Consider the following 14,097-nt stretch of genomic DNA (forward strand, 5'->3'; position numbering starts at 1 on the left):
CTAGGTAAGTTGTTCACCTAGAACCTGAAGTTGAATATTGTGGAGGTGAGTGGATTTGTTTTTGAAAACTCAAATGACATAGAAATAATTGGGCCAAATGGAAACCAAAATGTCTCTCGTTGGCTCTCTCTCAAATGTGCTCATTAAGATACCCGATGAATTTATACCTTGGGCAGGAAACCGATTCTGCACGCAACACAAAATCAAAGTGGAAACACCACTTTCTATAGGGCTATGTTCATGTTTACTCTGCTTTCTGTGGCTCCAGATGACAATTCATCCTTTTATATAGTGGAGGTTTGTTATGAACAAAAAATCAGTCACCAGACAAGTTTAAAACTCATGTCAGTTCTTTGCATTGTTGCTGTTACAAAACTAATGAATAATAATTAGTAAGCAATTAGTTGTAAAATGATAAATATAACTTCAGAAACTTTTTTTCTTTGTTAGGTACATAGTGGGCAGCCTGTTCAAAAGCAGGAGAATTTACAAGTAACTTTCTTACATATGAACATTTATATGCCAAAAACTGAGATCTTGGAAAAGTCAGCTGTTCTGAATACAAGGGCTATTGTTCCATTTCATTCTCTGAAAGAATTTAATTTTTTTTTCTTAGCTAAATTTTCTGATCTGCCAGCTGGGTATAAGCCAGAAGGGTTATCCAGTCAGACCTTACTGTGAGATTTACAATGAGAGCGCATCTAAGGTTTGTTTATTTCAGAATTAAAATGTAATTGTATAGAGCCATTTAAATAATTAAAGGGCAACAGGAAAAAAAAATGCCATGAAACCAAACAAATCAGTAAAAGTCATGGAAACCATCAGTGATATTTAATTCAGAAATTCTCTTTGTTCGGGGACTCAGCTGAAAGAAAACAGCTGGCCTTCGTTCAATGCTCTAAATTAAAAACAATCTAACAAGGTCTATGGGGATAACTCTTTTAGCTACATATTGGAGAGCAGATTCATTTCTACCGAGTAAATGTAATAGCACTCAAAGCTAAAAAGGAAATTCCTCAGAACTGAGGTAGTTTCTAAGTATCAGCACATTTTACAATCCCTCACAAGCCAACTTAGCTATTTACAATCCATTTTTTCCCACACATAAATTCATAACCTTTTCAATTTTATGCTTCCATGATTTATTTTCTAAAGAAAAAATATAGCCAGAATATGCATATTCTACTACCATCATGTTTTAATAAATAACTGGCTACTTCTAGTAAAATTACGTCTCCAGGATTGGTCATATCAGCCAAGAATATTCCATCATTATAGTACTGCAGAAATTTGGTGTGAAAAGGAAAGTTGAATACAATGCTGACCCTGAGCTAACAAGTAGTTAATGGTTCAATATAAAAATAGAAAATTATCCTTACAATGCAAGGTTGGCATATAACAAAACCCTCTCTGTAGATTATTCTCATGGCTGGAAGTATCCCGCCAGATTCTAATGGCTGTCCAAAAGCAGGAAGAGATGTGCAGAATCATTTTTAGTCCTTCTGCAGACTTTTGGTAACTCTTTTAAAGTGATTTCATTCTTTTCGAAAATATATATTCCTCTGATGAATTGTCACTTGCCACAAAACCGTTCTAGTTGGGAACGGAGACTCCTCGAGCAGCCCTCACTATGGTCATGTGGTGCCTTGGCCAGCAGGTTTGGGTGGTCTCTACTAATCCTCTGAAGTGACTGCATGTGACGCTCCTATGAGATGGGATCTGTCAGACCCGCCCATCCTAGCCCATTGCTAAACTCAGGTCTGTCGGACGACAGTGCAGTGTGCTACTTAGCCAGTCTTAACCCTTGGCCTTCTGACCAGAGGGGAAACAACACTCCTCTCAAAGCATAAAAAAGATCCCTCAACGTCATCCACATTCAACTAACGAACTGGCAGACAGAATATACGTTGGCATCGGTATGAGCAACAACATGAATTGCAGCCCACTGAATGCGACCTACCGAGGAGAGAGGGCGCTGCTCATGTAGAACTGGAGTATTGGGTTTACACCTAGTCACCAGGGGGAACACCCGACAGCTCTTCTCAGCTTATGGGAACCTGGAATTCTTGGTCGTCTCTTCCAATTTAACCAAACATCCTGTAAAGGCAGTATAACCTGTGCCTGGTGGTAATGCTTTATGCAAATGGGGCATACGGCTTCTAAACCAATTACGCCTTCACGTCCTGTTCTACTGAATCAAGACAAATTACCTCCGCTTCTCTCCAGATAAGGCAACTAACATAACGTGAAGAAATGGGAAGATAATTACATGAAACATACCTTTTGCTTGTTGGCTTATTATTTTCCCCCTAATGTGATAAATAAAACTTGCTTCTGTACAGATATTTCATATTTCAGAAACACGTACTTGTTACATACCAAGCTAGGACCCTGTTTTTCTTGTCAGAAAGGTGGTAAAATAACATTTTTTCTTTAAAAAGGCAAGTGATAAAAACACAAATGCATCGCTAACTACGGGTCTGTATATACACTTTGTTAGCCACTTTTACCATGGATTCTTGGTGAACATCAGACTAACCGTCCGCGTCAGCGTTATTTCCAGAACAGCAAGTGGAAAAAAAAAATCAACACTTTTAAATCAGTGGCCACGTAGTAAAAACTGTACACGGTTGTCCATTCACTTAAAAAGCCAAGTCACTCGATGGTATAAAAGTGAAAACAGGTGCCTTTTCACTCTGGTAATCAAGTCTCTATCGCCCTACGTCACACAATTATCTCCATTGTCTTTGCATGGCCAAGAGTACGATGCTAAAGAACAAGGCTGCTTGTGATAGGCCGATGTGGGCAGCCGCAGAAGTGTTCGTGTTTTTGTCCATCTTGTTCGTTTTCCCAGTAACTTCGGTTACATTGAACTCAAACTCGGGAGAGCACTGCTGATATTCGCAACCACTTCCACTTCCTTCCCCGCTGCTCTCGTCACCTGTAAGAAACAAATACATTTTGCTTATATTCCTGTCAGAGGCCCTGAATTGCAACACCCAACACAAAATATCTGAAAACACGACTCTGGGGACTCCTTCCCACGTGTTTACTTCTGAGGCCTTTGCTTAAAAGTAAAATGCTGCACTCTTATGGAACTTAAGTATGGGATTCAAGGAGCTGAAACTTAAGCACAAACTTAAGTTTTGGGTTGTGATCAAGTGCTGTCCTAGATTGGGTTGCATCCTAAGTATAAAGAAGATTCAGCTTGAAATAGTATTCCAGGGGCTTCATCTCCTGCTCCCATACACTTGGTGAATCTGAGCTTTAAATCAACTTCCTCTTTATACACAATCCGTTTAAAACACACACTTACTTATGTCAAGGAAGTCAACATCATTGCCATTGTAAGCATTCTTCATTTTATTGGTCATCACGCGAAGGGCCATGATTTGCTGACGAATCACCATATCTGGTTTTGTAATGTCAACTTCTACTTCTGGATTGTTCACCTGATTGGCTAGCCCATTGCCGGTCACTGCAAAGACGTACCTGAAAAGGAAAACGTTCCATTATAAAAGATGCGTGTTGCACCATAAAGTGTTTTAAGATGCTCTGAGGGTTCTCTTGCACCCTTTGAATAGAGGTTTGCTTTCACACAATTTTGGAGAAACGGGATTTTCCTTCCGGCACAGAAAGAGAAAAATACCAGGCCCTTCTGAAGTAAAATGGCTTGTCAGGAGAGAAAAGGATTTTCTATCATTTCGGGCAATGAAGAGATTTTCCATGATCCTTCATCTTTCTGGCTATGGATATGACTACGCTGTGGTGCTATTTCAGGATACTTCTGGAATCCCAAAATAGCTATTCCGCATCTTGACAGTACACCCGTTATTTTGAAATATCTTTCAAAATAAAGGGTGCACTATTCCGACGTCCCTATAAACCTCATTCCATGAGGATTAAGGGACGTTTTGGAACAGCGATTTATTTCGAAATCTGGCTCCGTGTGGACGGACAGCGCCAAATTACTAAATAAGATATTCGAAATGAACTAAAAACAAGCTACACAATTGCGTAGCTTATTTCAAGCTAATGGTGCAGCGTAGAGTTGTAGACGCACCCTCTATGACACTGTGGCCAAGTGTAGATTGATTTCAATGTCATTCTGGATCAAAGGCAACAGCCTTACTCTGTATTTGCACCAGCATAACTGAGAGCAGAATTTGCCTGCATGAGCGTTAGTTCTTAGCATGTGAAAGCTAAAATTTTGGTGATTTATAGGGGATATTGGCAGAGTTGTAGTGACTAAGGGACTGAACTTTCAATTTGTCCAACTCTAGCGGAAAGAGGACATGTGTCATCAGATCTGTAAGATCAGATGTCAGGAAATGATATTATATATTTGTTCGAAAGGCAGAGATTGGAGAAGAATTTACACTAGTCTTGCCCAGGCATTGAGTGGCCAAAATTATTCTGTCAAGTGGTCAGAGGGCGCATGTTGATTGAAAGCACTGTGATGTACAGCTGAGTTGCAGTCTAGATTTTTTTCCCCCTGAAACACGCAAACTTAGCATACCCAAAGTAGTATTTATGATCGGCATGATATTGTCACCTAAAGAGAAGGACAATTTTACAGCTTAGTTAGGAGGCTAGTGCCAATTCTGTGACAGACTAGTTACCTGACATCAAAGCAAACCTGAAGAATTTGAGGAAAGTAACTTTTTTAAATCTCAAAGATTATTTATTCTGCAAAAACGCGTGTTTGTAAGTATCAGACGTTCGACCCTGATTCGGAAAAGCGTCCCTATTCAAGAACATGCCCTGTGTGCTTAACTTTAGCCACTTCACTCCCATTGTAAATATTCCATTGACTACTGACTGTGAACATGGGGTGCTCATCAGTGCGACGCAAGCGTATGCCAAAAATGAAGAGCTGTGCTTAAGTGCGGCTCTAAACTGGAGTGGATTTTAAATGATGCTTAAATACGACCCTGAATTGGGGCCTTAATTTTCAGCATTTTGCCTCAGTGTTGTGGTTAGAAGATCTGAAGAACATTTGGAGGGAATCTGCTGTGTGGGAAATTATTGATTGTTCATCTTTTTGGAGCAGTTCTGTACAGGAGGACATCGGATTTGACACAGCCACGTACTGTTTTCATTTCATGGGGTTCAGAATAGGGATGTTAAATTGCGAGTAATCGACTAATTGAATAGTTAATGCATTTTGCATCGACTATTCGATTAGTCAGGGTCTGATCCCAGAATCCATGTGGCACTGTCACTTTGAAGTACCCCCTCCTTTCCCTTCTTTCCCTCGCTGCCTCTTTCTGATAGAGGCAGCAAGGGGGTGAGGGTGGGGGGAGGAGACACTAGTCAACTAGCCTGTCGACTATCCGAGAAGCATTTGCTTATCGGATAGTCGACTAATCCTTCCCATCCCCTAGTTCAGAATGGGTCCATTTTGCACAAAACTTTCCACAACTTTTTTCAGTCCCCCCCCCAAAAAAAAACTTTCTTCTTTTCTTGGGGTATGAGAAAAACAAACAACTTTGATACCAGGTTTCAAAATAAGTCAATTAAAAACACTGCCCAGTCTTGGGGAAAGACAGAACATTTCTACGGCCCTGATAATTGTTCAGAAATGTTCCCTTTTCAAAAAGAAAAGGCTTTTTTTAAAAAATATGTGAAAACTGGTTTTACTGCTGAGCTGAGGAGTGTAATATCAGACCTGAAACATTGGCAAAGCCATCCAAAGTAACTTATTTCTCTTTTTTTCCCCTCTGATTTCTGTTCCTACAATAACCCTCATGGAGGTTCCCTACCCTAGAGGAATCATGTCGCTACAAAAAAACCTGCTGGGAGTTTCTGGCAGGACTGATTCTCCATGAACCCCAGAACAGACCCTACAGTTCCGAAAGTATATGAATAGCAGGAATCTAGAGGTCAGCCAGATGACAGGCAGATGGTCTCTGAGCAGGGCGTTATTCTAAGACTTTAGAGATCTGGCCATCTCTGCCACAGTCTGTGTGTGACCCTGGTCAAGTCACTTAGGTATAAAAGATCTGTAAAGCAACTAGGGTTCTTAACACTTACTGATGTTTGGTTGGACTAAGGCCTTGTTTACGCTAACCCCTCCCCCCACTTCCGTCGATGTAACCTACTCAGCTTCAGCTATGTAAATTGTGTAGCTCAAATTGACATACTTACGAGGGTGTTTTCTGTGTGATAAGGTCGGCAGGGGCTGCTCTCCCGTCGATGCCGGCTGCTCTCTTAGTCCTGGTGGAGTTCCGGAGTCGACGGGAGAGCGCTCGATCGATTTATCGTGTCTAAGCACATGAGATAAATCAGCCAGCAGCGGCTCACACATTGCAGTGTTGATCCACCGCGAAGTAGAGACAAGGCCTAAGTTGGTATGGCCATTTTGAAACTGTTACCCTTCGAGCCCCTGCGCCACCGTTACCGTCTATCAAATGGCACCGGCCTACACCTCACAGGAGATTGTGAAGATCAATTCTTTCAAGATTCTGAGGCGTTCTGATACTATGGCGACAGGCACTGTCTAAGAACCTGAGACAGATAAATAGCCAACCCACATCCAGACAGGTTGTGAAGGTCTGAATTACAAGGTCAGACACGACGCAAGTTAACTCAAGTCAAGCTTATCCAGACCTGCTCTTAGCACTTCCATTCCAACACTCATCCTCCACGACACGCCCGGCGGCCATCTTCTCGTCATTACAAATGTTGCCAGGAAGAGCGGACCAAAACTTTTTGGCTTGCTTCAGTTTTTCCTTCACATCGGTAACCTATTTTAAAAAGGCAGCAAAATACAGGACCTCAATGGGGATTCAATTTATTTCTAAAATGGGACTTACGTCGCAAGAGAGGCGTGTAGACCAGGGCCTGATATGGTGCAAATCAAAGGAGTTCCATCAGAATCAATGGCCTCTAGGGTGGTGATGGGGGGTTAAATGTAAAATTAAAAGCAGATTTTCAAATATGATATTATTCGCGTGTGAAACCACCACTAGAGGCACTCACCTGAAATACCAGTACAGAGCTAGTTCAGGCATAGAGTATGAGTAGATTTATTTCCTGTCAGGGTGGTTAAACACTGGAATAAATTGCCTCGGGAGGTTGTGGAACCTCCATCACTAGAGAGAGTTAAGAGCAGGTTGGATAGACATCTATCAGGGATGGTCTAGGGGGTACTTGGTCCTGAAGTGAGGGCAGGGGACTGGACTTGAGACCTCTCCAAGTCCCTTTCAGTTCTAGTGTTCTACGATTCTACACGTTCTACGGAGGGTAAAAAAGTTGTCCGTTTCCTCAACCACTCTGAGGAAGATGACCAGATTATGGACTAGAAAGATGCATGCAGACCCCCACCCTCAATCCACTTGGGCTCTCACCTCCTTGCCTTTTAAGCTTGCCAGAGGTGGCTGTGAGGGTGACAAAGCACAGTATGTCCATAATGAACCACGCTGGCTTTGCGTCAGCGAGACAGGCCAAGAGGCACTCACCAGTCTATCCAAACTCGTGCCAGCCGCTGTGGTTGGCCGCTCCTCTGGGTTGTAGGGTCTAAAACGCGCACTGAAGCCACCTTCAGAGACTGAACGAGAGGCCCGGCCTTGAGAAAGTGTTTTAGGCTGTCCGCACCCTTGGAAAACCTAGGTGATTTGATTAAGTAGCATGAGAGAACAGGATTTCACACCAGACATTCGTCACCCCTTAGTATTTCTAGTCAAACACCGTTTCCGAAATATTCCTCCCCCAAGCAAAGATGATCAAACAGCACTAAAATATACAGGATGCAGCAAAGGCCTGATCAAACTACTGTTAGGTCGCTGTAAGGCCAGGTCTTCCCTGGTGAAGAAAATCGATGCATGATAACAACTCCAGTTACATGAATCGTGCAACTGGAGTTGACATACCTTGCATCCATTTTCTGGGGTGGCCCCACAATGGGAGGTCAATGAGAGAAACGCTCCCGTTGACGCCTCTTATTCCTCATGAAAGCGAGGTATACTGGTGCCAATAAGGACACCTCCAGCATTTAATTTAGTGGGTCTTTACTAGACCCACTAAATTGAACCCTGGAGGATCAATTGCAGAGTGATGCTCGTGCGGCAAGCAGAGGTGTGGTGTAAAGCAGCTTACGTTGCCCACGCTCTATAAATCTCTACATTGTGAAGTCAAAACAGTATCAACGTAGACACTGTATTGCTTACATTGATGGTCACTGCCTTTCTGAAGCTGCCCCCTAGTGCCCCACACTGGTGCAAGCCCTCCTCGCCAGGACATGCCCCACCGACACAAAGAACATAGCGCGGACATAGAAAAGCGACTTTATCTCGGCAGTGGATATACATCAATGTATCTTAGGTTACCTTAATTGTGTAGGGTAGGCTTGCCCCACGACAGCTATTTTAATAGGTGCTGATAAAGGACAATACTGGAGGAGTAAAAACAGAATTTTCTTTTTCAAGTGCGGAAGATATACCTTTTGAGACACTTGCAAGCTGTTCTCCTGCATGTTCATGATTGCATCCGAAATTTTCACATCGATAGGGTCCATGACGGATTCAATGTTGAAAGGACCCTCCAGCCTTTCCGCCACCATCAGCATAGAATCTAATACAAATGAGAGAGAGAGAGGTTACGTGTTTTAATGATGGAACATCAAGCACGGCACATAGCATAGGGTAGGCTAACTTTACTCTGCTCTGTTTAAATCCTACATCAATGTAAAGGAAAGTTCCACACGCATCACACGGGTATCTTTGGTATAACTTTCCAGGTAGCAAATGGATTCGGATGGAAGGTTGTTAGACCAATAAACCTAAAACCTGTATACAGCAAAACCAATATTTAATGAGAGAGAATAAACTACACAAGCAGTAACTAATCCTTCGAACTGAAGCCTTGTGTGGATACAAAATTTGTACCCGCATCCGTATCTGAAAAAAAATGAGCCACAGATGCCTGCGTCCACATCGGCGTATGGGACACCGAAAGATATAAAGGGGACAGCCGCAGATTTGCTGGGCTCGACTTCTAACATCTTCTCTGTAAGTAGAGATTAGTTCTAAGTACTTTTGTTTTAAACAGGGCTCTTCTGTATTTTATTTGAAAATATTTTTACTGCTGGGACAGAAAGAAAAATATCAGCTTTGTTATATTTACCAGGAAAGAGAAAAGCAAAGGAGACAGTGATTAAATCTACATCACTCTCCCCGCCACCTTTGCTGCCTCTGATACAGAGGCAGCAAGGGGGGGGGGGGGAAGCGAGTAGTCGGGTAGTGACTCAACTAGTCGCTTACATCTCTATTCCCCACATTTCCCTTGAACACCAGTGGGGCTAGTAGATTTTGTGTGCTCCAGCCCTGCAGTGTGGTGCCTGGGGGAGGCTGGAGCAACCACGCAGGCTCCCCAATATTGGGAGGAAGCCCTGAGCCTCGGGGGCCGGATCCAGGCAAGTCGGGGACCACATCAGCCCCCAGGTTCCCCACATTCACCGAGAGAGAGAGAGGGAGAGAGAGAGACAGTGCGCACGCACATGCGTGTTTTATATATTTATGGTAATAAGAATTGAAATACAGGGTCTCAGAGTGTACTGGGGTGTCTTCCAATAAAACAATGCTTCAAATCTCGGAATAAGTACTGTTAGCATGAATATACCATTGTGCTGGAGGAGAGATAAATGCTTTTGATGTGCTAGTAAATAGAGACTTTTGTAAACAAGTGGAGCACAACTTCAATGTGTCCATCATTGTCAAAGGCTTCACGCACATAAAGAACAGCCCCTCCTCGTTCGGAGGAAGCCGCTCATTTCAAATAAAAATATTATGAATAGACAGCTAATAAACACCCCAAATGTATCGTTTTTAACAAGAAAATCCTCCATTTTGTAACTACTTAATACCCCGAGTGGCCAGGAAAGGCCCCAGATCAATAAAGTGTTTGTGAAAGACTGAAAAGGAAACATAAACCCTAATTCTTCTGGCTGTTTGGCGTCTTTGTAAACTTGGAGCTGAGCAGGCCATACATAAGAGCATGGGAATGTAGAGCGAATCGGGGTCTTTGTTGCTCATGGTGCCATGGTGTTACATGTATCACAGCTAAGGAATGCGGTCTCTGCTTTGACTGCCGATATAGAAAATGCATTCGGCCTCCAGCAGAGCTGCCAAAGCTGGCTATAAAAGATAAGGAAAGTAATAATTGGCCTTGGAGAATATATTCAACTGTAGCTCTTCAAGCAGCAGTGATGGTTGCTGACAAGAAACACTAAATGAAAATCAACTTTCATTAAAACACACACACACAAAAACAAACAAGAAAACAGTGCAGCTAGGCCACAGTTTTTATTTGGGGGATATCCGACTGGCTCCTACCTCCTGCCAAGAATTGGCTGGCGTACCCGCCAGCAATCATAACTAACAGTCATGCCCCTCCGGCAGCAACGTTTGACATTAATAAGGTTGGCTAGGATTCAAGCGAATGTTAGCACAGCTACACTAAGTGATGGGGAACAAGCTTTCTGGTTTTATTGCACCAGGCCTCCTGAAAAAGTCCTCCCCTTCCCCTTCCTCCCCCCCGCCGCCCCAAAGTTTCAGGTTCAAAATAATGGATACGTGTTTAGCGGACTGCAAGGTGGTTTGGAGAGAACGATCGGTCTCAGAAAAGCTTGGCAGAGCGCAAAAGCTCTCTCATTTGTTGTGAACGCACAGAACGTGACAAAGAGTTCTCGGGAGACAGAAGTGGAATTGAAACAGATACAGTTTCATCCCTTCGAGAGCATTTTCCTCCTGCACACATTTCTCCTCGCTTCTGGCATGGAGATGGGACCGTCAGCAACAATGCAACTCGATCGCACGAAGGAAAGCAATTCTTGTGCATTGTGCCACCAGTAATCAGAAACCCACATCTTCAGCTTCGCTGTCTAACTTGGAGAACAAAAAAGGCCGTTTTCAGACTAAACCCCAAGATTTGAATTAAGGGCAGGGACACTTGGACCATTCATTAACAGCAATCATTTTAAAAAAGAAAAATTCCTTTCACACAAAATAGCAGAGAGATGTATAATGGAGACTGAATTCTACAATCTTAGAGCAGATTAAACCCCCTGTGAAAAAAAATCATGAAAAGGCACTGGAGATTAACACTGTTCATTCATATGAGTTTTTTTCCCTGAGAGCTCATTAGTAACAAAGTATTCCCTGTGTAACTGTCACAAACATTTCCGAACTGGTGAAAATTATTTATAGTTAATTGGGGGGAGGGACCAATATGATCATGTTTTAACATGCTACAACTTTTCCATGATGCTTTACAGACATACAAGAGAAAAATACCCTGCTTGTTTACAAATCTCAGACCCCAATCCTGCACAGATTTACACAAGGGACACTTAAGTCACTTTACAGGGACTTCTCATGCACTGCAAGTGAAGCCTGTGGTATTCTTTAGACAATACCAAAAGCATATTTTAATGATTTCAATTCCTATATTCCAGGCAAAAATCAGCAAACAATATAAACTGGAAACCAGTGTTGCCAACAAACATATACTTGCAAGCACAACCCTGAATACCTAAGTAACGAGCGGGCAGGTGACATTCTGGGAGATAACATTTAGGGTGCATCTACACAGCACCTTCAGCTCAAAATAAGATATGCAATTTGCGTTACACAAATTATGAATCTTATTTTGAATCTATTTTGAAATAGCTAATTTTGAAATTTGGCGCGTCTACACAGCACCACATTTCCAGCCCTTATCCTTCGTGCAATGAGGCTTACCGGGATGGCAAAATAGTGCACTCAATAAATGTCGAAATGACAGGTGGCTTGTGTAGACACAGAGTAGCTATTTCAGGAAACCTTTGGTATTCCAAAATAGTCATGCAGTGTAGACATACCCTTATAGAATTGGGTCACTGTGACGGGGTGGCGGGGATCGCGAGCCCCAACCCCGCACCCCGCACTGGGGCGCCGCGGGAGACAGGCGCCGAAGCACCTGAGCGGCTCTGCCGCGCTTGTTCGGCGGTAGCCGCCGGCGTAGGCGGGGGCAGGGCGGCGGGGATCGCAAGCCCCAACCCTGCGCCCCGCGCCGTGGGAAATTGCCGCGGGGACGCCCGAGCGGCTCTAACGCGCCGGCCCAGGGCCGGCGGCCGGTGCAGGAGTCTTCGCCCGGAGGGGCCGCCCACGCACAGCCCCTCCCCCACGGCGCAGGCGCTGGCATTCCTGAGCAGGGGCGCCGGGTTTAAAAGCCGGGCGGCCAGGACACAGAGGAGGGGGGAAAAGGACGGAGCCCCGGCGAGCCAGGGCGCGGAGACTCACGCCGGACGGCGGCGGGGTGGCAGGACCATTGCACAGACCAAGACAGACAATCGAGCGTCCTGGGACTGGAGTGGGTGAGTCACCCCCGAGACCCCGCTGAACCAGACTAGGACCTGCAGACCTGAGAGGGCAGAGGAAGAAGCCCAGGACGGGGTAGGAAACCCCGGGGACCGGTGCGTTGCGGCCGTAGCCCCTCCTGTCGGGCAGTGCGTCTCAGACGCACTCCCTTAGGGTCCTTGGCTGGGACCTGGAGAGGGGGCAGACCCAGGTCCCCCTCCGCCCCGGTCGGGTACCGGGGAACCACCCGAGAGACTAAGCAGTGAAAGATAACGACCCCACTCCCCGAGGTAGGGGCCGGGACCGTAACAGTCACATTTCCACCTGGGAAATGTTTACTTGCATTGCCTTGTTTAATAATCTGAATTTTTTGTAGGCAATTACCGAATACCACTGTGTAGAAGGCTCCTTGGATCTCCCCAAGTTTCATTTTCAGTTGCATACAACCTGCAGCAATTAGCTGCATATTCTTTGGTCTGCTTTCTAGCACAATGCGTTCCCTTTCATGGGATTTCTCTTTTCTGCTTGGACAAGACATTCACAAAGTCTTCCATTCCTTAAGCCATTTTCAGCTACTCTGGAGGCAGAAATACTTTCACACCCGTGAGAGCACATGTGAAAGTCAATCTTCTCGAGGATCTCTTGAAAGCCTGATTTTGGGCTGCATTTTCAAACAGCGTTACTCAGTGGTAATTAGCTTCCTCCAGAGAATGTGCAAGCAAAATTTTCATCTGAAAATAGGGTGCACATCTCTTGTTAATATAGACAACTAAGTAACACGTGTGAATGCGTGCAGGAGATGAGAGGGTTAGAATTTGTAGCTGCAGTGGCGGTGTGAGATCTGTTAACCGTCGTGCACTGTCAACCATCCATCTTTTCCTTCTCTATCTGAGACAGCCATATGTAGATGCGGAGCAGAGGGGAGGAGGGAGGGATGTGGAGCACCCACAGGGACAACCATCTTGAAGAACCTCATTTGCTGCACCAGGCAAGTAACCCTCTCTTCTCCAAGGAGTGTCCTTGTGGGTGCTCTATGTCTGGGGACTATGGAGCAGTAACTTGCTGTGGAAGGTGGGGTTTCGTGACCTCTTTTTGAGCCACAGATAATATGGCCTATCCAAACCATGTCCCTGCTAAGGAATGCTGTTCCATTGTGTCATGCTTAGCAAACGTGATCTGAGGGCCAGGTAGCCAAGCTGCAAATGTCTGCAATGGGAACATGATGTGGAAATGGCTCTAGGGGAGTATGTGTGAATTGTCTGGGGAGCCGGAACGCTGTTCCACGCGCAGCATAATTGGATACTTTGTGAAATCCACCCAGAGAGTCTCGGTTTGGATTTTGCTTCTCCTCTGGTACGCGGGAGGAGGTGTGGGGATTTCCTAAACGTCTTTGTTCTCTGTGCAATGCCAGTGATTGCCAAGCATCGAGGGTGTGCGGAGAGGCCCGGTTGTGCTCTGTGTGAGGTAAATATAGGTAAGTAAATGGGTTGATTCATGTGAAAGGATGAAACAACTTTTGGAAGGAATTTTGGGTGGGGTTGTAAAATGACTGGGTCTTTCTGAAATATCGTATGGGGGTGAGGAGGTGTCTGCTTTGAGGGCATCTAATTCCCCTCCTCTGCTGGCCGTAGTGATGGCAATAAAGGACACTTTCTTGGAGAGGTGTAGTAGGGAGCACGTTGCTAGTGGCTCAGATGGTTTGCCCGTGAGTGTGGGTAGCACCAGGTTAAGATTCCACATACACGTGGGTTGTTTTGGT

General features: G+C 44.6%; 1 protein-coding gene across 1 annotated transcript in view; it reads right to left on the reverse strand.

Annotated features, from left to right (window-relative positions):
- Positions 1-332: 332 nt before the first annotated feature.
- GPC4 (glypican 4) overlaps positions 333-14,097 on the reverse strand; it is a 145,644-nt gene continuing 131,879 nt past the window's right edge. Inside the window, exons 5-9 of the mRNA XM_075941139.2 lie at positions 8,444-8,574; positions 7,464-7,610; positions 6,613-6,749; positions 3,317-3,492; positions 333-2,941 (exon numbers count right to left, since the gene is read on the reverse strand). Of these exons, the coding sequence (XP_075797254.1) occupies positions 2,733-2,941; positions 3,317-3,492; positions 6,613-6,749; positions 7,464-7,610; positions 8,444-8,574 (800 nt within the window). The 3' untranslated portion in view covers positions 333-2,732. The remainder of the gene's footprint in view (positions 2,942-3,316; positions 3,493-6,612; positions 6,750-7,463; positions 7,611-8,443; positions 8,575-14,097) is intronic.

This window comes from Pelodiscus sinensis, chromosome 13 (assembly GCF_052426305.1).
Source record: "Pelodiscus sinensis isolate ZL-2025 chromosome 13, ASM5242630v1, whole genome shotgun sequence".
Classification (NCBI taxonomy): domain Eukaryota; kingdom Metazoa; phylum Chordata; order Testudines; family Trionychidae; genus Pelodiscus; species Pelodiscus sinensis.